The sequence below is a fragment of the Tachypleus tridentatus genome, chromosome 10 (genome assembly GCF_004210375.1).
Source record: "Tachypleus tridentatus isolate NWPU-2018 chromosome 10, ASM421037v1, whole genome shotgun sequence".
Taxonomy (NCBI): Eukaryota; Metazoa; Arthropoda; class Merostomata; order Xiphosura; family Limulidae; genus Tachypleus; species Tachypleus tridentatus.
The window spans coordinates 113620851-113645533 of NC_134834.1; the positions used below are offsets into that span (position 1 = coordinate 113620851).

Genomic DNA, 24683 nt, shown 5'->3' on the forward strand with positions numbered 1-24683 from the left:
AAGAAAAAAAAACAGAATAATTTCATCCGTCACAAATGAGATATACCAGTGGAATACATCAGGTATAAAAGAAGGCACAATCCACACAAACTACTACACCATCCACTGCACGAAAACCATCATACCTCCAAACAGACAATGACAAACCTGACACCAATGTAAGTGTGATACTAGCATGAATAACACCTTGCTCTCTTATAACAGTTGTTGGAAGTTACACATTAATAATATAAAAATAAAAGGCCCTAAAATCTGCAGGTGCAGAAAATGTTAAAAAAGAGATAATCCAACAATAAATACTTCCACAACATGCAGTGCCTATATTAATACATACAATTAAAAAAATACCTAACTCTTAATTGTTCACAAGCAAAAGAAGTCGTCTGTACACATGAATGCCACTTCAAGAAGTGATTAGCATGCTCTACAGCTGTACTAGGGACTAGGGAAATGTGTTGCACCCCTACTGGTCATCTGGATGCTACAATGCAGCTATATTATGTATAATCATGTGAATTTAGGTGGGAGCCTTACTCTAGCGGAAAGTCAAAAGTGCACATATAGAGAGCAGCACAAACCCATATAAGTTATTTTGTGAGTGAAGGTAAGTTAACTTATCATAGGTAATAGTTTCAAGGTTTATTTTAATTGTCTGACTAAATAAGAGATGGTGAGTCTCATACAAATTAAAACTATATCCTACAGTGCTATAATTTTTTCAAAATTATTTATTATTTAACTTTTGCACTATCATAGCAATAGCACAGTCCAAGATGTCTAAATATTATCTTATTCTAGTTGCCTTAGTTCTTTAGCAAGATAATATGTTTTGAGCATGGGTTACAACTAGTTAGAACTAGAATATCCTTTGATGTCAACTGCACTGGATAGCTGTCCATTGTTATCATAGAGCAGAAGTCATGGGTAATATTGTCCAGCAAAGAAAGGACATACCTTGTTTGGATTCCAAGTGTAATAACTGTATTATTGCACTTCTTTTTGCACATGAAAGACATCCTAGAGTTATTCAGTGTTTAAAATGAATTGAAGTAATCTATCTTGCAAGAAAGAAGAATGCAAGACTAAACACTGTGTAACTTGGAATTAAGACCATTTTTTTGTTATTCATGGATGGTTTCAGTTTCTTTTTTGTAAATAAAGATTTTTGTCCTACCAAATGTTTTTGTCCAGCTCGTTCATTTTCATACCAAAGAAATGCTCAGTTCAAATATCAAGAAAAAAGTATAATTCCTCCTGGTCAGATTCTACTGTTATTATGGATAATTCTGTCAATACTTATTAAGAACACTATTTTTAACTGACATATAACCATAAGTACACATTTTCCCATTTACCTTAAGAAATGTCAAAAACCCTCATGACTGGTGATAAACAGAAAACTAGAAACAAAATAATAAATCGCTAGAAACTTTTAGGGAATAAAAGATCAATATTTCAGTTGAATATACAACCAACAATTCAAGTTCATAAATAAGTTATCTACAAAAATATTAACCTTTTAAATATTATATACACATTATTTATAACGACGGAAGCATTGATATACAAGACTTAATAATATTCCCTCTTTGTATAACGTTTTGGTTTCTGTAGCACCTCCAATGCATTTCCCACTGATGAACACACGTGGAACCTGAAAAATAAAAAATAAAATTAGAATATAAAGTAGTAAAAACACATGTAGAGTTTGAATATTAGCTTTTGTGTAATAGTAAAGAAAAACATGATATTCGAGCTATAATCCTCTACCTATGTAATAAATATTAAAGGCACATATCATTATATCAACAATTATATTCCTTACTGTGATTGATTTTTTAAATCTAAAAATTATGCTTTTTAAGGTAACAACTGGACATTAAATCATCATTTAGATCCCTCAAGAACACAAAACAGTAATATTGTACCTAGTTGACAATTTCCATTAAAAAAATAATACAGTTTCAATATGATTAGAAGCTTCAGGACATAAGTCTTTCAAAAGCTTTTCAAAGTCACCAAAAATGCTAATAATTTCTTTAAAAATACTGAAGGCATCACATCAATCTTTACTAAGATAATCAGCTTTTTACTTCTTATTGCAATTTAAATGTAATTTATTTTATATTTACTTCCATATTTTATTTTTCACTTCTGGTATCACATCACAGTTCCATAATCTCACATTTGATAATTTTACTGTTGTACTGACTATCTTTGGAAAACCAACTGTATTATAGATTTAAGCCAATAAATCTTTTCTTATAATATGTTAAATATCATACCCATATACAAGATCTCAGCCTAGTTGATACTCTTACCTAATGAAGTTTTACTTCTTTTTGGAAATGAATTACATATCTAGAACAATGTAATTGTGCAAAAAGAATGGTACAGCAAATAACAATAACTGTACATAAAATAAAGGTCATTCTTTAAAGCTTATAATACTACTATTTCAAAGTTTTTTGTTATTATATGACTTATAAAAATTATTTCATTTTTAAGTACAGCATCCAAAATACTGCATTAAGTTACAATTTTTATTTTATTTTTTATCACTTTTTAGAAAATATTTTATTCAAGCCTTCAGGTAATCAAACTGCACATTTTTTTGTTCAAAACTGAATGTGTAATGAAAAAAAATTATTTTTCATAGAATGTGAAAGTATAACTTCAGGAATTTCACAAATTAACAATAATTATATATAACTCTTTAGTGACTTATGCTTCAAAGATTATTTCTTCCTAACTGTAGGATTTTTTATCTACTTTACACAACCCTATTAACACTTACAGTTCTAGCTCCTGTCAGAAGTTCTAAAGCATTTTGCAGCTCCTTTTCATCACCTCTCTTATCAATCTCTACCACTTTGTAGGGAATTTTGGATTTGTCAAAAATCTGAAGAAAACATGTTTTTACTGTAAAACTTTTACAGTTAAATATATTTTATTTCTTTTAATATGAATTATGATCTTAAATTTGTTTTACATATATAACAGTAAAATGAAAAAAGTGCACTTAAAAGCCTTTAATTTTGTAAGTATGTGTGCGATACTTTCACCAAAAATGTACACAAAAAACTACTACATAATTTATATCTATGAAAGTTCTCAAATACAGCTATCAAAACTGGTTGAAACTTGCTTTCTTACATTACATAATATTACCAAAGAAATACCTTAAATGTCAACTGCAGTAATAAAGAATATGTGTCTGAATAGTGATAAAGTCATGTAATTAATTTAAGAATTTAAGATAATAAAACTATCTGTATACATTACACTTATACAAAACATTCAATAATACCATTAAACTCATTTTAGAAATTCAACATTGAAACATTACATTACTTTCATCTCATGACGACAAGAAACCCACTTAAAATAAAAATGTACCTCAGGATAGCTAGTACAGGTATTAAAACTTTTATAACAATACAGTAGAGAACAATGTTTCAACCTTCTTAGGTCATCTTCAGGTTAACAAACAAAGAGTTTGCAACTGACCATTGCCAGGCACATCTTAGGGACTAGAGTGTAAACGTGTACAGAATAGGTGGCATTGCAGTTGCATGTTAGGTTATTAATTAGTATAAGTATAAAGATGTTTCTTTATACTGGTTTAACTTTAGTTTTAGTTGCTGTATAAGTAGGGCTTATTTGGTTTTGCATTTGATTATATTTGTTTCCATACTTAGTATCTTAATGTTTTCTATGGTTATATGTTCATATGATTTGCAGTGTTCAAAAATGTGTGAAGGTATTTGTTTTGTGTTCTTTGAATATGGTTTCCATTTTTCTGCTTGTTTCTCCAATATAGAAGTTGTGACAGTTGTTGCACTGTATTTTATAAATAATGCTGATGTTGTGTTTGTCAATGTAGTTTTCACATAACATGGAGTTTAGTTTTGTACAGGTTTTTGAATAAATTTGGTGTTTATTGAATGTTGCATTTTGTTACAAGTTTTTTTTCCAAATGTTGGTTATTTTTTTGCTGATGTCAGGAATATATGGTACACAGCAATGTAAGGTTTTGTAGTTCATTGTATCTTGGGATTTATTATTGTTTGTTTTTTGTTCATTGTATTGTTGATCTAGGTATGTGCATATAATTTTTTAATAGCTTTTGAAGGACATTTGTTGATGTTGATGAAGTGTTGTTTTATTTTGTTGATTTCATCAAGCTTATCGGGTGAGCATAGTTATGCGACTGTGTTCATTTGGTTTCTTAATATGTATAACCCAACATAGATGATTTTTCTGTGGATTTCTGTTTTGAATTGTGTATTGGTTCTTGTAATCTTGAGGCTGAGAAATGCTATTTGGTTAGTTTTTTTTCTTGTTCACAGATGAACTTAATGTTGGGGTGTATAGAGTTAACATGGTTGAAAAAACTAAGTGCATGTTCTGTAGATGTGAATCCAGCAATTGTATCATCAATGTATCTGTACCAGTATAATGGTTGCTGGGGTGTGTATCAATAGGTTGGGGTCTTGGACATAAAGGTATAAAACTATCTTGCAGACTTCAGTGGTTGGGACTTGTGTGAAGAAGGAGATTACATCAAAACTGGCCATTACAGCAGAAGATGACCAAAGAAAGTCGAAACGTTGTTCGCTACTTTATTGTAATAATAATTTTAATATCCATACCAGCTGTCTTGAGATACATCATTACTATTTTCATATGTATAAACACTAAAATGTTCAGCCACTCACTACATGTTACTTTTAATGACATTTATGAGCTATTTGTGCAAGTAGTATAATACTTAATACAATAGTTTGTTTAGAGTGTACAGTTTGAAATATTTACTTTCACTGAGAATGTTTCAACATACACACAAATAAAAACTGGCCTTTTTTTACTGAGTGTTAGTTTGCAGGAACAACAAAAAAGCAGGAGGTTATTTACTTTACATTACAATAACTTAACAAAACTTGTAATATATATTTTAGTCTAAATATTTAGTCAGTATTTAAAAAATTATCTTGAACTAATTTTAAGACACCAGAATTTAATTATGTTAAACAGCTTGCCTCAGTTTTTCATCAAGAAGAGAAACTGTTTAAATTTTGTGCAAGGTTTTTATCTAAATCTCTTGACTATACAATGAAGAAAGAAATAATATACTGTAAATTTTGATACTTATATAACTTCACAACTGTAGTAACTTTAAATAATGGTTTGGTATAACCAATAACTGCTTTTTATGCCATAAAAACAAACTTGTCTATTAAGCCTATGAATAATTGAAAAAAATATTTATTTAAATCTCCTGCTACCTGCAACACCTAATTTCTCAACAAACTAAAGTGAAATATTTAAAAATACAACTAAGGCCTTTTTACTGTAGAACTGATAAAACATTTTACAACTTGCTTTTTATACGATTAACATTTTACAAAATCTCAGCCATGTAACTGTGGTTAACCCTTTACATACAGATTCACTCATTTTAACATACTTTGTAAAAACCAAGTAACCACAAAACTCTACATACTATAACTTTTAATGCAGTAAGTGTATTTCATAATGTTTAGTAAACATGACAAGTCTTCTGTGCACTAAAAATCAGTTTATTAAATTATATAATTTTACTAAAAATTTGCCTGTGAAGTTATGAAACCTTTAGTGAAGTAGTCCAATAGCAAGGTGATTTTCATGTTAAAAATACAAATATTTTTCTTTATTGTACAGTTTCCTATTTCATTTCTAAACCTCTAGAATGTTATCCATGAATCTCAGTTTATTTTCCCTTATAAAACTGTATTTTATCTCTTATATTCTCTATCCTGACACTAAAAGAAGAAAAACTTGTAGATCACACAGTGGTAGAAAGAAAATCTCAAATGAAAAAGCACTACTGTATAGAGAGAAGTAAAATCAAATACAAGTTTCTAAAAATATTTATTTTTGAAATTAAAAAGTTGTATAATATTAAAAGTTGAATTATAGCTATGTTTTCACATCACATTTATTGACAATAAAGATCTTTAATTAAATTTTGAATGTAACTATGTAAGAGGTACCAGTATGTGCACTTTGGCCTTACCCAACACTAGAAGGTTAAATTAAAAGACATGAAAATAAATGCAAGTATACATTTCATAGATTATTAAACCTTAAACAATAGTTTTCTAATTATTCTAAAAGCTACTCGACAAATATTATAATAATTCTGCCTACCCAAAATCAAAGTTGTGCAATTAAAAGTTACATATTTTCCACCATAAAATTAAATGGCAATTGTAAACTACAGTTACATGTACAAACATGAAATTGTGAAAGTGCTGGATATACACAAATTATCTGGGTTAGCTACTATTGTGGAATTTATATAACAAAAAATAACTAATGTTAATTAATATCATTGTTATAGTTGACATATAGCAGGAAATTTAACTACCGATAAAACACTTATTCTGTTTATTTCCATATCTAGTATTGATGTCAATGTCAGAATCACATAAAAATATTTTAGTTATTTTCTAATCACACACAAGTTTTTTGCTTGTTGGACTTTATGTAAGGTTACAGAAGGACATGTGCTATCTGTTTATAATTTTAAAGGGACAGACTAGAGGGAAAGTACTACTCACTACCATTTCTTAGGCTACTACTATTAGACTAAATAGTGAGATTTGACCATAAATCTTGCAATGCATTCACAGCCCCAAAATGTGAAGCATAGTTTATTTTTTTACCTGTAAAGGACACAAACTATAAATCCTCAACTCCATAGTTGAGCAAACTAACCACTTGGCTAAACTTGGTTTGTATGTGTGTTCTTTTAGCAAAGCCACATTAGGAATTGAGCCCCTGATTTTAGCACAGTGGGGAACAACTTAGTTTCAAGCATAAAGATTAGATACTAGTGTGTTAGTGAGCTCAAATTTGTATTCTTGTGAGTCCTAGTCACTGAACTTTGTACCTTGTAATTGAAAACAGTTAGATTATTTGATATAACACTCCAAGATATAATTTATTAAAATCTTTTATGTCATAAAAGCCAATCAATTGACAAACATGAATTTTAATAATATTGTAAAGTTTAGTATATAAAATTAATGTGCTAGAGTTTGTGAATATCTTAATTCTTCATTTTCTAGGTCTAAGAAGAATACATATAAAATATTGCAATGGTTAAGATAAAAGCTTTAGATACATACCAACACTTACGATTTAAATTACATTATAAAATATATGTGTAAATGTTCTGCTCATAAGCAAAAATAACCAATTATTTGAAAACACTCTGGTTTCTGGGTCTTTTCAAATCTAAATGATTTTTTTTTAATTTTGTTCTAACTCTTTCATCATGGATATGTAAAATGTGTAGTCAGAAATACTGTTACCTCAGAATATGTCATTTTTCTCTACATTCCTCTAAAATAAAATAACAAGAGAAAACAAAAGTTATAATTTCCTAAGTGTATTTCCAACTCACAAGAATAGCTTTTCTTGTTTTGTACAGCTCTCTATTTACAACCCTTTTTTAACACATGCCACAAGCCTTTGTGGTTTCTCTGTAGGAATCCAAAATTCCAATTCATCTCACATGCATAAAGTGCAGACATTTTTCTTTAGAAGACTGATTATCCTTGAAGAGGTTGTAACATTAACTTAGTTCAACTTCTTTAATTTTCATTTTACTTCTCTTTGAGAGCATTTGATTTAACCATGTTTATCATGCATTTTTTGCTGATTTAGTATCTACAATGAATTCTGAAGTTGTTATCACTTCAAGTACATATCACTCATCTGTTACTCCACTTTAAACTACAGGTGTAGGTGACCTGTTGGGGATTTTACGTGGAGATGGAGTACTGTGTAGAACATATTGTTTCATACTTGTGCTTTCCTTCTTCCGGTACTTTTCAAGCCTTTCATGATAATTTTAATTCCTTCTTTCCCCAAAATGTGCCATGTCTTTCCACATCTTAATGCAAATTTTGTTTAATTATCATCAGCTTTCTTATATTATATTTCAGGGATGTGATGTTTGATCTTTTGCTAATGTGTTTTTTAATCATGTAACCTTTTTTTGAGTTTACTATGTGCTTTTGCCATCCTGTTAGGGGATGGCATTGATATGCCTTTCCCCTACAGATGTCAGGTCAATTTGTTCTTGTGACTTCTCAGGCAGACTCACAAATTCTGGACCACCAACTGTAAGAACAATTCACCTTTAAGGGGAGGGAACTAGTCCCAAACAAAAATTCCTGTTCATCCTACCTATGTCCCATGATGAATTGCATGAAAAATATGTTGGAACTTTAAATTCAAGCTCGTGGCATTGGTTTTAAAAAGGTTTGCAAATAGAGGGCAGCACAAAATGAGAAAAGCTAATCTTATGAGTAGAGGGAAAGTACTATATTGGAACTCCTGATAATAAAATCTAAGCTTTACATGTAAACAAAACTTTCTTAACTATCACTACAAGATTCCAGAAGGCAAAGAGCACATTGCTGCTGGCTATGAGCCAGCAAACCATTCACCAGTGTTTTGAATGGGCAGTTCCTTATTAAAATTGGCAAAAATATGAAGTTTATTTCAGTATAACCACAACATCTTTGTCCTTTACCATTTAACAAAGTATTTGCATATTTACATATATATTTTAGTGCTTAAATTCATTTATTAAAACATAACTGTAAGATGTAATGATTTGCAATTGATATAAAGATCTACTAATATAAATTTCATGATTTTATTTGAATTTATTAAACTTCATAGTGGTAAAAACTGTTAAATATTTTAGTGAATTCTTATCAAAAATCCACTAGAATGCATCTTGAAACATTTTACATCTTAAAATACTTTGAGAGAACATGCTGCCCTGATTCCCAGAAGCTTCACTCCCTTAAGAAACTAGAAAGTCAATTTTCAAATAGTTGTTACCATTATTTGTTGTAATGTTTAATACAATTAAAAATATTATCAGTTTTACTGAACATTCCATCACATTTGTTCCTTATAAGGGCTTCATATGTTTGGTAACGTAGAGCACACAACTATATATTATATAGGGTTTCAAACATGGCTGTAAACAGCCTTGGCAATCCAGAATATGACTAAACTAGTTTTTTTTAAGTTTTCAATCCTGACTGAAGGATAGCAACCATTTATAATGTAAATGGCAAACAACTTTAAATAAGTTTTTTTTTAATCTACCTGATGTTCTAATTTATGCCTTTATCAAGGGTCTCTGAACATTTCAGTTAACAAAAATATTTTTTAATTAGAGCAACTAAAAGGAATATAAAACTAAAACAATATAAAAGAACAGGTGCATGGTGAAACATGCTTAAAGTATTGTTAAACAGGTTAGAGTCACTAATCATAAGCATTAAAAAGTAAAGGAATAAACATCTTACATTAAATAATAATAGATTTATAGGAGCTAGACATTGTACCTATTAATGAGAAAGCAATTTGGTTGAATCAAAAAGATTCCTTATAATTCCTGTCAAAAATGTTACCATAAATCTTTACAATTTTGATCCATCAAGGTGTCTCATTCATTATATCATGTGCACTGATGTAATGTTCAGTCTCAGCTTCTTTGTTGTCAATATTTACAGTAGCACAAATGTATTGTTTGAAATGATCAGGTATTGAATGACTGGATTCACCTTCTGATTTTCCTAAACACATACCTCTCAGTGTGTGCCCTACTATGGAAAAAAAGTATTCAAAAACTTAAAACTGATGGTGAAACAATTTTAAATACCCTTAAGAATTATTAAGCACACTTCAGTCTTTCACAAAAAAACTGTTAGCTACCAACGAGTTAAAAAAGAATTACATAACTCTAAAAGTTGTTTGGTTTCAATTTCATGCAAATCTACACAAGGTCTATTATATGCAAACAAACTTGGTAGGGGTTTAGTTTATAGATAGAGAAGTTTCAAGAATTCCCTCCCCAACTGGGGTGATCAGGAACTTTGTGGTTCCTCTTCGTTCCCTTGTGAAATGTTATTTAAACGTGACTTGAAACTTTGCCTGTATTTAATTTTAATCCTTACTTGTTTGAGGTATGAAGTGTGATGGGACATTATAAAATTGTTACGAGAAAGAGCTGAACAAAGGCGGCACTAAAAAAGTGAGCCAGGCCAGAGCCAGACAAGCAAATGTCAATGTAAGTATCAATGCAAAATGACCCGATTCAGGGTTGGGCAATATTGATGCCTTGGCTGGGATCTAAAAATCCAATGCCTGAGATTTGGATGTAGGGGGAAACGGGAGTGCCCCGAGAAAACCCACTTTCACAGGACAGGCACCGAAAGTTTTACCTGTCCAGAGGACCTGTCCAAGGGCTATTTGTACTAGCCACCCCTAATTAAGCAGTGAAGAGTAGACGGAAGGCAAGGTAATCATCATTACCCACTGCCAACTCTTATGAACGAATAATTGGTAAGAGTTGGCAGTGGGTGATGATGACTTGGTCAGGTGGTTAGGACATTTGACTTAGTCTGAGAGTTGTGAGTTTGGATCTCTGTCACACTAAACATGCCTTCCCTTTCAGCCATATGGGTGTTGTAGTGTGACAAAGATCCAAACACACAACTCTCAGACTAACTCAAATGCCCTAACCACCTGACCAAGTCAAGCCCATAATTTCTGATACCCCTAAAAACTTATCAGATATTCTCCCAGAATTGTTCTCAACAACAGTTACACTAAATTCAATTCACATCTTCATACACAAATCAAAGAAATTGTTGTAGGCAACAATAATTCTGTTCTTTTGGTCTCAATTTTAGGCATTGTTTTGGATTATCAGCTCTCACTCATTGAAATTTTGAAACTAATCTTGAACCAACTCAATGGTACAGATATAAAGATGAAATTTTTGATGCATGGAATAACTAATTCCCTTCTCTTATGGAATTTGATGAATTCCTTAATCACTAGCACCATGACATACAGCTCATGCTTACTTGTACTGAAAAGGTCCAGAACTACAGAAAACAACAAATGTATCACTACCATATATTCCAAACCATATGTTAAACCCATTATTCTTCACTGTAACTTACCCTATCCATCAATTATCAAATTGAATGTTATTGCTCATCCTAATAGAACTGAAAAAATCTGCAACACTATAGACAGTAAGAAACAAGACACTTCAAAAGCTACTGATGTTCAATGGCTATTTCTCCTTTCACTTCAAAAGTTAATGTTGATCTTTGCATACAAACACAGCTTTCAAAAATGCAGCACAGGAAGTGACTGCCATAAAGAGGAAACAGACAAATGTTCAGACAGATACACATTTCACAATAAATATATATATGTTCCATAATTTTGACTCAAATGATTTGAACATTTTACAGCAAAAATAGAAACCACCACATGCAGAGAAATTTATATACGTAAAAAAAGCTGGTATGGGTAGAGAAAGCACTACGTAGATGAGTGAACAACGCTTTGACCTTCTTCGTCATCGCCAGGTTCACAAAGAAAGAAAGAGGTAACTGACCAATAGCTGACCACATGTTTGAAGACAGTTGTGTAATTGAGTGCAGAAATGTAGAAGGTGTGCTTAGATGTTTGATTATATTTGTCAATATATGTATAAAGGTGTTCCTTTGTATTGGTTTATTTTGGGCTTGAGTTGTTGTATAAGTAAGGCTTCTTTAATTTTGCATTTGTTTATGTTTTCTTTATTTAGTATTTGGTTGTTTTTATGGTTATGTTGTGTTCATTTGATTTGCAGTGTTCAAAACGTGTGAAGGTGACTTTTATGTTCTTTGAATCTGGTTTCCATTTTTCTAATTGTTTCTCCAATATAGTTGTTGTGGCAGTTATCACATTCCATTTTATAATGTTGGTGTGGTGTTTGTCAGTGTAGTTTGTACATGGTATAGACCTTAGTTTTGTGCCTGATTTTTGAATAAGTTTGGTATTAATGGAAATGTCATATCTTGTTACTAGTTTTACCAAATGTTGATTATTTTGCTGAAGTCAAGAATATATGGTATACAGCAGTACACGGTTTTGTGATTTTTTAAATCATGGGGTATAGCTTACTTTTGTAAGCTTTTTGTCTACATGTGTGCATATAACATTTTCTACGGTTTGTGGAGTATGTTGAGTTTTTGTTTTGTTTCATGTGCTGAGTTCCAAGGAACGTATTGTCCAGTATGGGTGATTTTTTAGTGGATTCATGTTTTAAACTGTGTATTGGTTCTTGTAATTTTGAGGTTAAGAAATGATATTTGATTGCTTCCTTTGTGTTCACATGTGAAGTTAATGTTGGGATGTATAGAGTTAATGTGATTGAAAAAATTAAGTGTGTGTTCTGTAGATGTGAATCCCGTAACCATGTCATCACATATCTGTACCAGTATAGTGGTGGATGTATTGCTGTGTTAAATGCTCATGTTTCAACACTACTTTTAGCATGCTTCACCATTCACCCATTCTTTTATACCGAGGTAGTTTCATATTCCTTTTGGCTACTGTAATTTAAAATCAGTTTTATAACCTGTTAATTTCATAGACCTTTGAAAAAACGTTTAAGCAGAAATCTTAAGTGGAATAAAATACAATACAAAATAGTTATCTGACGTTGTTTGTTGATTCATTGCATATAGCTAGAAATCTCAACCACAATATCAAATAAGGGCACAAATGTTTGAAACCATCTTGATAATATAAAACATATGGCTAGATATCTTAATAAGAGTTTCAAATATGGGTAAAAATTTTGGAATCAAGTCAGACTGATGGACCTTGATAAAGAATGACAGACCTTTTTTAGCAGTACTGTATAGAAAATAAGACTGTCAGTACTGAAAGTTAAACTCCACCAATTACAAAATCATTGCTTAAAAATCTTATCAGTAATTCAGAATGTTTTACATGACTGTTTCCATTTGCTTAACCTCTATCACACAAATGCAAGATAATAACACAATACTAATTAAAATGCAGAAAACAAAATTACCAATCAGTTTTTATGATATTCATCCAAATGAAAACATTTTTCTTATTTTAGTAATACAGTAAAACATAATTTATATCACACAATAAACTAATATTAATTCACGGAACATCATCAGTAATTCTGCTGAACACAGAGAATATTACAGACTTTGGGTTGACTACAACAGAAACTTTTGACTTTTTTTTTTATCTTTACATTTGTTTTTCATCCTGATAAAATTAAACATTCCTGATATTTTAAATTTTCTGGTAAATAAATGCCTTGTGTTGGAAAACAAAGTAAAATGCATTCTAATCATTATAAGTACATTATATTAACCTTTGCAAATCATGTCAGGGGTCAAAGACCATGTAATTGCATTTGTTGACTTGCATTTAAAATGTTATTGAATTACTATTTTATGAATTCATGTCAGTAAGTTGTGAATCAACTTGTAGATAATTCAAACTTTAATATAATATGAATTAATTTCGCACTTTAAAGTTAATGTTAAAATAACACACCAAAATATAGATTTTAGTGAGTCGCATGGTATGTTAAATACAGCATTGTTTAAAATTAGACATTTGTGATTTCAACATACTAAGTCTATAGTTTCATACAAATTAGGAATTCAAATTGCTAATATTGGCAAGCTAGAATATAAAATAAGAACCCCATATAACTGTATTTTGCCAAGATATAGCTTATGTACTGAAACAAAATATTTGAGATTTTTGAGAAGACTAAGTGTTTTTTTAATCATGACCAGAAATCACTTTGCACTCAGCCTAATTATGAAACAGATTCCATATTTTCACAAATAAATCTTTAGAAAAGTCTCATGAAAAAATCTGATCTTTTTTATACAAACAAACTGTAATCTTTACTAAAAGTACACCAAATACTTTGCAGATACACATATTGTGTCAAATGTTATAATGCAAATACTTGATGTGTCCAATTGTGTAAACAAACTCATGTATAACAAGCCCATTTCAAAAGGGTTTAATTAGTAATAATTATTGTGGAACTAATATTTGGTTCTGATCATTGTACACAGCCTTTTCTGATTAGAAATTAATGATACAGTAAAAAATGTCAATTTTATATACTTACTTTCTTAGCTGATACACAATGTGGACACGTTGATTTGGAAAACAAAACCACACAGTTTTCATTTACAGTAGAAGTGATGTATCTATCTATTTCTGAAATTTTTAAAATATGAAAATAATTTTAGTTGTCAGTTTGAACTGTCACAGATACTTAAAACAATGGCTGATATCTTACGTTGTTTAATCTTTTACTTGTAAATCTCACTGTAAAAAAGTTCATTGTGAAGAGTTTACATTATATATTAGAGCTAATGTTTTTCATCCTATGGTTTATAAAGGTGGAATAAAAATATGCTAACTCACATTACAGAAAATAACCTGTTTATACATACCAGTGATTCAGCTTACAGTCTACACAAACAAACAATTATTGAAATATCAATACTAGATCTGTCTTTTGTACCAAACCATCAAACTTGATTCACGCAAGGAATCTAAATTATAACTATACTTACTGTCATGAAAATAATAAATAAATCAAAATTAATAGTTCCAATTCTTGCTATTTTTAATTTTCCAACTATCCAAATAACCAAAATACCATCATGTTCAATTGTTGTCTTGAGCACAAAGCTAATTAATACCCTATCTGTTCTCTGGTCCATGCAGGTATCAAAACCTGATTTTAGTATTACAAGTTTTATTTACTTCAAGTTTATTCAGCTTTGGGCTAGCATGGTCTGGTGATTCAGAGAGACATGGCAAAGCTACTGCTCCACCTACCTGTCACTGTTACTAATTTTGAATTGCTGACTAGAGAGAGATAAACCAAATAGCAGCACCCATTGCCAGCTCTTATGTTACCTTTTTGTTTGCTAATTTGGAAGAGCACGTACCATGGCTTGCAGAATATCTTACTAAACAACTAATGGGCCCATTAATTATAAAATACCACAAACTGACTAGCTCTAATCACATAAAGCTCCATTGGATGGCACTGCTGTCAACGTACAAACTAAGCTGGCAAGACCCAAAGAAATTTCAAAGCAGTTTCCAGCTAGTTTTCATGTTCTGTTACTTTTTCAAAAAATTCTAAACTCATTTAAAATTCAGCTTTTAAGTGCAAATATAAATTAATTACTTCCAGTACTCCTTCATACAAGACAGATTGTGTAAAGTCTCACTGAGAGCACTACAAAGAAATTGTACAAACATATTTTACGTGTTTCAAGGCGAGGAAGCACATGTTATACTGTTCAAGCATTTCCATGAAACAAGCAATTAAATTAATTAGATGCCATAATTAGTAACTGTACTCCTTCCTGGAAGTTAAAACTTGAATGTCATTTAATAGTTGTATTGTTGGTAATGCATAATATCTCCACTGTCTACCTAACCAGTTAGACTACATCAGCAGTTTATCAATTTGCCAGAAGAATTAACAAAAAAAAAGCTTTACCAAAATTTAAGTTCATAGAGTAATTAATCAAAGGAAATATTAATCAGAAGTTTCTAGAAAAATAAATACAAAAGAACTTAGAGGTATTTAACATTTTGAGATACATGAATTGGATAATATCTGTTAAGTAAAAAAGTTTCTTAGTCTACATTCAAAGCAAACACACTGTCAAGAATTAGTTAAGCATATCAGTGTAACAGGTAACTATTTAAGTTATCTGTGCATGATAAATTACACTCCTAAAAAGAACAGTAAATTATATGAATTTCTGAATCTTTTAGAACCTGTTTAGTAATTCAATAAATTGTGACAAGAAGATCAGTGTTTTTATGTCATCTTCAGGATGATTCCTCTACTACCATTGAAACATATCTTAAAATAGTGGTCTTAAGGTTCAAAATCCTTAGATGAACAATGTTCAGTTTTTGTGGAATCTTCTGGATGACTTTCCCTTTCAGAAGTACAAGTGTCAGGAAATGGCAGTCTTAAGATACAATTATTTAATATTTAGAAAGAAATAGCTTTGATGCATTTATAATTAACTGACTATAGTAAAACAATAGTAGTTCATTATTTTTACTGACATTATTTGAGTAAAGTGAGTGCCAAGAAAATTAAAAAAAACAACACCCCAACCATCTGAAAATTCTCAGTTGCATATAGCAGATAAATACTTTATAGTGAACAGCTTTGGGTTTGTTTTTATCCAGCACTAATGATATGGCTAGCATTGAAAAATGCTGCATAATCTCTTGAATTTCCATTAGGAATCAATTTAATATTCTGGCTGTCAAACTTTTTATGTACTTTCTATTAAATACCACAAGTACTACTTTGTCTTTTGTGGAAAAAATTAATAAAAATGTGTAAATATAATAATTGAAAAATCCTTCAAGCTACTGTTTGCCATATGTTTTTACACATACAATCTTACAAGACAGTTTCTAACCAGCACTGAAGGATAAGCAATAATAAAATAATGCAAAATCCCAAATAGAAGAAAATGTATAGAATTCATTCAAATCTTTGATACTTATTGGATGTTTTCCTAAAGATGACTTGTTTCTATGTTTTCTCAACATTTAAATAGGATGCGGGATGGCTTGTTTGCTAGGGCTACTACCTGTGCTAAAGGGAAGTTTTAAACTAGGTCTGACAGTGATGAGGACTACGATAAACTTACCGCAAAAAAGAATAAGAGGCAGAGAAAAGTTTACCACAAGAAATGATACATAAATAGTTATAAGAGTAGAATTGCTGTTACTATTACAATGCTACAAGCAATAAAACAGATGCCTTTAGAGCACTAGTAAGAATGACAGATTTTCTTAGAATAGGAATAATTGAAACATACTTAAAAAATACATGATTTTGATGACAGAACTTTCTTTAAAATACAGAATTAGACTAATTAATAGAGACAGAGTAATAACGAGAGGGAGAGGAGTTACGTTGTATATAAAATGCAAGTTACATCCTGTTGAGGTTGAGGATATCAAAGATAAAGTCTGGAAATTTAATTCACTTGGGTTTCTGTTGAAATACATAAGGGGAAAAAGCTTTTAGTGGGATTTTGTTACAAATCACCTGGTGATACTGATTAAATTAGTGAGAAACTTTACAATGAGATTAAGATTTCAGTTGTTAATGAAATCATAATTGTGGGCAATTTTAGTTTCAAACATATAGACTGGGAAATGCTAGAGCCAAATCACAAGGGAAAACTTTTTGGAAACAGTTCACAATGGCTTCCTTCACCAATTAGTTAAGGAATCTAGTGGAAACAATGCTATTTTAGATTTATTGTTAACCTCAAGTATAGAAACTGGGAAACATATGGGTGCAAGTGACAATCAGGTTCAATATTTTGCTGTATATGGAGATAAGTGATGATTATACTTTGATTATAAATTTCAAAAGTGCATATTTTGAAGGGATATCACAGAACTTACTTGTTATGAATTTGGCAGCTGAGTAATTTGGATATAGTGATTACATGTAGAAAACTGTAAAAAATTTTGTATAAGAAAGATGTTCACCTGGAATATTATAAATAAGTTGTTTTCAGTCAAACTGAATTAACGTCACAAGTGGGGAACCTCAGCAATCAGTCTCTGCTTTATTGATTTATGTCAGTGACATAGATGAAGCGATGGTCAATCAATTACTCATTTGCTGATGATTCATTATGTCTCAGATGTTGTTAGTTGTAAAGATGATGATGCTGATTTAGAAAAAAACTTGGATCATTTAATAAGTTAAGCAAATAAATGTCAGATGGGTTTTAATTATAATAAATAAATTATAACTATAATTTGGATGGGAATAACCTGAACAGTGTCATGACAGAAAGGAAACTTAGTGTAGTGATTGATCAATCTCTTAAGCCATCCAAGCAGCAAGCTGTTGCTAGAAGTGAGGCAAATAGAATTTTATGTTGTATCTACAGAATTATTTAATAAGTCTAAAATGGTTACACTTTCATTGTGTATGATGCTGGTTACACCACAGTTGGAGTATAGTGTTCAGTCTGAGGCTCCTTACCTTAAGAAGGACATTGAATTGTTGGAAATGAAAAGGAAGAGTTTGTCATATGAGGAGAGACTAAAATATCTCAAATTGTTAGGGGGGGGGGTATCTGATTAAGATGCTTAAGATTGTAAAGGGTATTGACATAAATTTTGGCAGAGTTGGAGCCATCTACAGCTAAGATAATTTTCTTTTCATAACAGGGTGGTTGGCCTATAGAATGGGATGCCTTTGAATGCTGTGGAGGCAGTAAAATTAAGTTTAAAAGAAAGCTTGATAAGTTTATGAATGATTAGAGCTGACTTTAAGTTTTGTTTTAGTTTATTTAATGTAGTTTAGAGGATGGGACAGCCAAGATGGACCAATGGGTCCTGTGTTGTTCAAAATCATTATACCTTATATTGGAAAAATGATAAGGCATTACAAGAAAATGACAACTTTAAAATGTTATATTTTCAATTACATGAATTTCTCTCACAGTAACTGTACAAAATACACTAAATGTGAGTCCAATGAATATTAAGTTACAAAGTATGAGTTTATTTCTCCTTAAAGTCTGTCCAACTTTGACACAAAGAAAGACTATAGACAATATGTACAAAACAACAGCCTTCATTTGAAAGACAAACAGAGAAAAAAAGGGAAAGTGGTTGTTGTGTAAGAATGTAACTGGTAAGACAGATGGTATGAAAATAAATCTTTATCAGTAATAATAATTTTGTCTCTCATTTTCACCAATTCAATGCAAACTTCTCACAAGCGAAATAAGAAACAAAAAGTTAAAAATATATCACTACAGTTAAATCTTACAGGATTCTCTATTCCTCCTAAACAATCTGAATATCTAAAATATAAATAATATGTCTCTTAAATTTGAAATGAAGCTGCCTAACAAGGAAGAGACTGGTCTATAAATACAAATTTTGATAACGTAAACAAAACCATGCTGCTTACAGCCCATACATCACCCTTGTAATGTTGGTCTACTCTCTCTCTCTCTCTCATTCATAAGGGAGAGGAAGTACTAGATTATTGTAAGGTTTGCCAACAGAAAAGACAGATTTTCATTTGGGGATATAAGAAATGATGTTGCAACTATCCTTCCAGCAAGAGAACATGTTCAATTACCAAAGGAATGAATCTGGGACCATTTACAACTAAATTATGGAGAAGTGAAACTGTTTCATTAGCAACCATCTGCATTAATGTGGACTTAGATAACAGAGATTTGAAATGTCCACATATTAATTAAATAGATATCAAATGTATGGTACCTTCCTAAGCCACAGTATTAAACTCAATATTTAATGTAGTATAACATTACAGTTCTTCATCATCATATAACTGATTCTGAATATCAGGTAGAACACCAAATGATGCTAATCAATGCAATTCATTACATTAGTTACTTATTCATCCAGCTCTACTTAATATAAACACAATGATTAAGGAATCTGTGAGCAGGAAATAGAGTTAAAGGGCAGGATGAAGATACTAAAGTCATACAGGTCATTAAACTGCCATATTTTCACATTACTTTTTTTTGTTTTATCCTCAATGTTCAGTGTACCTTGACCCTCTGGATTAAAATGAACCCGAACTACCACTGTAATTCTAAAATTATTCAATGAAGCAAACTTCTGAACCTCCTTTAAAGCTTTACCTCTCTCCTTTAATTTGCCCATTTCTCTTTTTGCTTTAACACCTATTGCATGATGAGAACTACACATGTATTTTATTCTTGAGTTTAGTAGAGTGAATAAACAGCCAAGATCACAATTAGTACAATTCAAAGAAAAATAGCAATGTTTTTGTCTAAACATTTCGAGAGCTGCAATATACCCTAACCATCTTTGAATTTACAGTACTAAAGTCAGGAGTTTCACTTCCTCAATGGATTTTCCTTTCTCTAGCTGAGGTATTTAGGAGTTAATTAGAATGTTAATACCAAGACTTTATTTTAAATAAAAAATTACAAATGTTAAAAGTAAATCTTTAATACCCACTGTAACTAAAAGACTTTCAATTTTTCTTCATTGTAAGACTAAAGCCTGATAGCCACACAACTCTAAAGAACCAGATACAGCTCACAAGCCTCAATATATCAAACCCTGGTCTACATGGGCCAAAACATCCTTTATCATCTTTAAATTAGATACACACACACACACTCACATATACATGTGTGTGTAGAAATTACACAAAAAAAGGCTAGTCAATTGACAATTATAACATGATTGAATAGAATATAATGGTATCTCAGAAATCAGCACTTAAATAAGTCTTCACATTTTCTTATTTACATTAATATAATAATTAATGGCATAATAAGCAAATTAATAAAAGTTTGCTGATAATATTAAACTCCTTAGTATTTTGAGTTGCATGACTTAAATCAATTAGCAAATACAAAACAACCTTTAAAAATAGTAATGTAATGCATTTAGGTTACCATAAATTAGTTCATACATATAAACTGAAACTTCTTTATACAAATTACTATTTCAGGCTCACTTTGGACACACTTGGGTTTCAGAATATTTCAATATTGGCAACAATAGCTGAGGTGAGACATTGTACACAATAAAACAAGAAACTGTACAAATACTTAGTAATTTTCAGTAACCATCAAACTTTACTAATTTACAAATTATGTTCCTATCACTAAATTCATAAATCATTTCATGTGAATGTGAAAACAAAAAGTCTAAACTCCAAGACCTGATGCATTTCACTAATACAACAATCATAGTTACAATGGTTCAGTTTCACTGGTTTCATTAATAACACCACCCCCCAAAAAAAGTTTTATCCAACTATTTTAAAATTTCATAAGTTAGTTTTCCTAACGTCTAGAGACATGATTTTTTCTAATCTTAGTATAGTATATTACTACAAATACAACTGGCAGTAGTAGTGCTAATAACACTATAATTTAAAAAAGTAATAACAAAAGTAAAACTATTCAAGTAACAAGTAGATTAAACTTACACTTAAGAGTATTGAATTGTCCAATTTGAATCAGTCAGTGAACAATTATGAACCAATCCCTGAATGTTCTGTAAACTTTTTGTTTCTGTCTCTAGTCACAGTTTAAACTTACCTGGATCCATCTTTATTTCCTTTAAGCTTAACAGTTGAAATACGTAAACAACTTCGTAATCAAGTTACAAAACAAGAATTATAAAATTTTACTGCTTATGTTCATTTAGCAGTTACGACACGTTATTTTCGGTAGGTCAATTGTTACTTATTAATTCCCGGCTTAAGCACTTTTTAAACTTAGTTTTACTATGAAGTACACAATTTTTAGAGATGGTCTTGGTTTTGTAATGAACAGGAAACTTAAATTCGTAACTAGTTATTCGGTTAACCTGACGATGACCGAAGAAGGTCGAAACGTTGTTCGCTCTTCTATGTAAAATATTTTCTCAACCCAAATAAGCCGTTTTTGCATATATATTAAACACAAAAAGACATTAAGAACTACTACTCAACACAACTGTAGTTCTCCCACGTTCGTTTCTAGATACAAAGCCCCTTCTAACGGCACAGTTTACGTGAAGCAAACAAAATCTCTATATTTTTGGAATACAATCTGTATATGTATTTTCTTTCCTTTCCATTCCATTCCTAAGTAATGTAGGCCTGGCATGGCCAAGCGCGTAAGGCGTGCGACTCGTAATCCGAGGATCGCGGGTTCGTACCGCGTCGCGCTAAACATGCTCACCTCCCAGCCGTGGGGCGTATAATGTTACAGTCAATCCCACTATTCGTTGGTAAAAGAGTAGCCCAAGAGTTGGCGGTGAGTGGTGATTACTAACTGCCTTCCCTCTAGCCTTACACTGCTAAATTAGGGACGGCTAGCACAGATAGCCCTCGAGTAGCTTTGTGCGAAATTCCAAAACAAACAGACAAACCTAAGTAATGAGACCGAAAAGGCAGAACAGTGCAACCCTTACCTCATTTTCAAAATGCTCATTACAAATTTGAAATAATTTAACCCCAATGTATTTTATCAAACTATTCCACAATATTTCCATGTTGAATAACATTGGCATTGCTTATTAAATAGTTTCAATCACTTTTTTGGTGATAAACGTAACAAACGAGCAAAACATAGTAAAATTAAAGAAATATTTAATCATTCATTTTGTCCGATTTAACTTTAAAGTTAGAATAAACTACTTCATATCCATAACATTCTCAAACTACTTTTAGGTTTTAGTATTATTTTGAAACGTTTTACGCATACTTTTGGGGAAAACAGACGTAATGTAGAAATTCTGTTTTTGATGTTTTTCATTAATTGGAGAAAATTCAATAAATGACTGTATAGTGTCATAGAGTGTATTACTCGAATTGCATACACCTTCCTACCCTGCAAATTCTGATTCCCACTACACCCAGACGTAACTTTCGAGAAAAATGAGGTAGTAGGAGATATAGAATGTAAATCAATTTATTACCTTCGCCATTTCATGTAACTGACAGTTTGGCGCCTTTACCATAAGTGCCGGAAAGTTTGATGCGACCCGAGAAATTTTCTAAACCTTCAGGCCATCTGCCCTTAACCCTTTCCAGTCTCCGGACTTAAACAGTGTCATTTATATCCCTTCCTCTTTCTTATCCAGGCCTGGTATGGCCAAGCGCGTTAAGGCGTGCGCTCTGTAATCTGAGGGTCGCGGGTTCTCATGCCCGTCATTGCCAAAACATGCTCGCCCTTCATTCGTGGGGCGTTATAATGTTATGGTCAATCCCCTATTTGTTTATAAAGAGTAGCCCAAGAATTGGCGGTGGGTGGTGATGACTAGCTACCTTCCCTCTAGTCTTACATCACTAAATTAGGGACAGCTAGCACAGATAGCCCTCGAGTAGCTTTGTGCGAAATTCCAAAACAAACTTTCTTATCCAGTAGAAATACTTAACAAATTATATGAAACATAAAAGAGACATCATATGATTTAAAAATTTTAATAATTTCATTTAAGCTTTACATAATTCTGTAGGTTACAAAATTTCCAAGGAAAAGAGTATATAATATGAGACAATGTTCTGGTTTGATTTGAATTTCACTCAAAGCTACACGAGGGCTATCTGCGCTAGCCGACCCTAATTTAGGAAAGATAAGATAAGAGGAAAGTCAGCTAGTCATCACCACCCACCGCCAACTCTGGCTACTTTTTACCAACGAATAGTGGGATTGACCGTCACATTATAACGCCCCACGCCTGAAAGGGCGAGCATGTTTGGCGCGACGGGATGCGAACTCGCGACCCTCGATTACGAGTCGCACGCCTTAACGCGCGGCCATGCCGGGTCCTATTAGATTTTAAAATAGGGTGTGTGTGTGTTTTTCTTATAGCAAAGCAACATCGGGCTACCTGCTGAGTCCACCGAGGGAAATCGAACTCTCGATTTTAGCGTTGAAAATCCGTAAACTTACTACTGTACTTGTGGGGGACTTTTAAAATAGGAAAATCCATTTTCGATCATCCTGCATTCTATTACCCTACACAACTTTATTCAGCCTTTACTGACATAATAGTTTTATAACCTGCTTCACAAGATAGTATCAATACGTTGTTTACAGTTATTTTTAAAACTGAGCTACATTAGTAATTTATCACAAGCGGTGAGGTCATTGAAAGGTAAGAATTAGAGGCCATTATAACAAAAGCGAGGAAAGAGAAGGAAAATATTGGGAATAAAAACCTTAAAGGTTGAGTTTCTTAAAAAATATAAACATATAAACAAAACATGATATTTATGGACCATAAGGGACCTACTTTTAATTCCACTTTTTTACCAGATAAAACAATTTGAGAAATTTCAACCTCTGTTCGTATGACACCCTTTCGATTTCATTTGTAACAACCTTTCACTTTCTTTCATCTAGCTACTCTTCTGTTCAATTTTCTAACTTATTCCCCACATTTTTGTAAATACTATTTAATAAGCCTCTTAGTCAAAGATTTTCTAAAAGTCTAGAGTCTAGACATACTAAATCTACACGCTTACCAATTTCGATATTTTTGACAGTTACTCTAAAACAAACTGTCGCAAATGGCATTATTGCAATATATTTCAGCAAATATTTGCTGAACTAGTTATAATTATTATTTTTTTAAAATATGAAATTTTACGTACAAGTCCATGTTTGACACTTGAAAGGTTTTCACCGAACTGGAAAGGGTTAATTAATTCTAGTTTCATTGCTAACCTGAAAAAGAGGTACATCTAGTTTTCTGTAGTTTATCTTGCTTTTCTTCAACCATTATAATGTCAGTGAACTGATCATATGTCAACAAATTCATCATTTTACATGGAGATTTGGGAAAATAGTTAGGCAATTTTTTAAGAATCTGCTACTAAACTTTAGAAACTTCCTCTTGATATGACACTAAATATATTATTACTTTCTAACAGGAATTTACTTAAGGTTACTAAAACTGTTTCTTTTAAATGTACAGCAAGACAAACTGTTATTCTTTACACTACTTCATCCAGTCATCTTACCTGTGCCTGATATTCCTCCATTGCTACCTTTCTTTGATAATCAGTTTTCAATTGATGATATTGTTGAACTAACCTGCTTACTTCTGTAATTGTCCGAGGTGTAGCTATAACAGTCCAGAAAGGTCCTGCAATCATGGGTGCTTCATGAATAGTGTAACTTGAAAAGTTCATTTCC

At 31.5% G+C, this 24683-nt stretch overlaps 1 protein-coding gene across 1 annotated transcript; it reads right to left on the reverse strand.

The window, feature by feature from the left end:
* Nucleotides 1-1231: 1231 nt before the first annotated feature.
* On the reverse strand, nucleotides 1232-21663 carry LOC143230110 (glutaredoxin-2, mitochondrial-like). Its single transcript, XM_076463158.1, has 4 exons — nucleotides 21093-21663; nucleotides 14063-14154; nucleotides 2798-2902; nucleotides 1232-1654 (listed from the first exon to the last, which is right to left on the reverse strand). The coding sequence occupies exons 1-4, from the start codon at nucleotides 21100-21102 to the stop codon at nucleotides 1538-1540; spliced, it is 324 nt and encodes a 107-aa protein (XP_076319273.1). The 5' UTR covers nucleotides 21103-21663; the 3' UTR covers nucleotides 1232-1537.
* Nucleotides 21664-24683: the final 3020 nt, after the last annotated feature.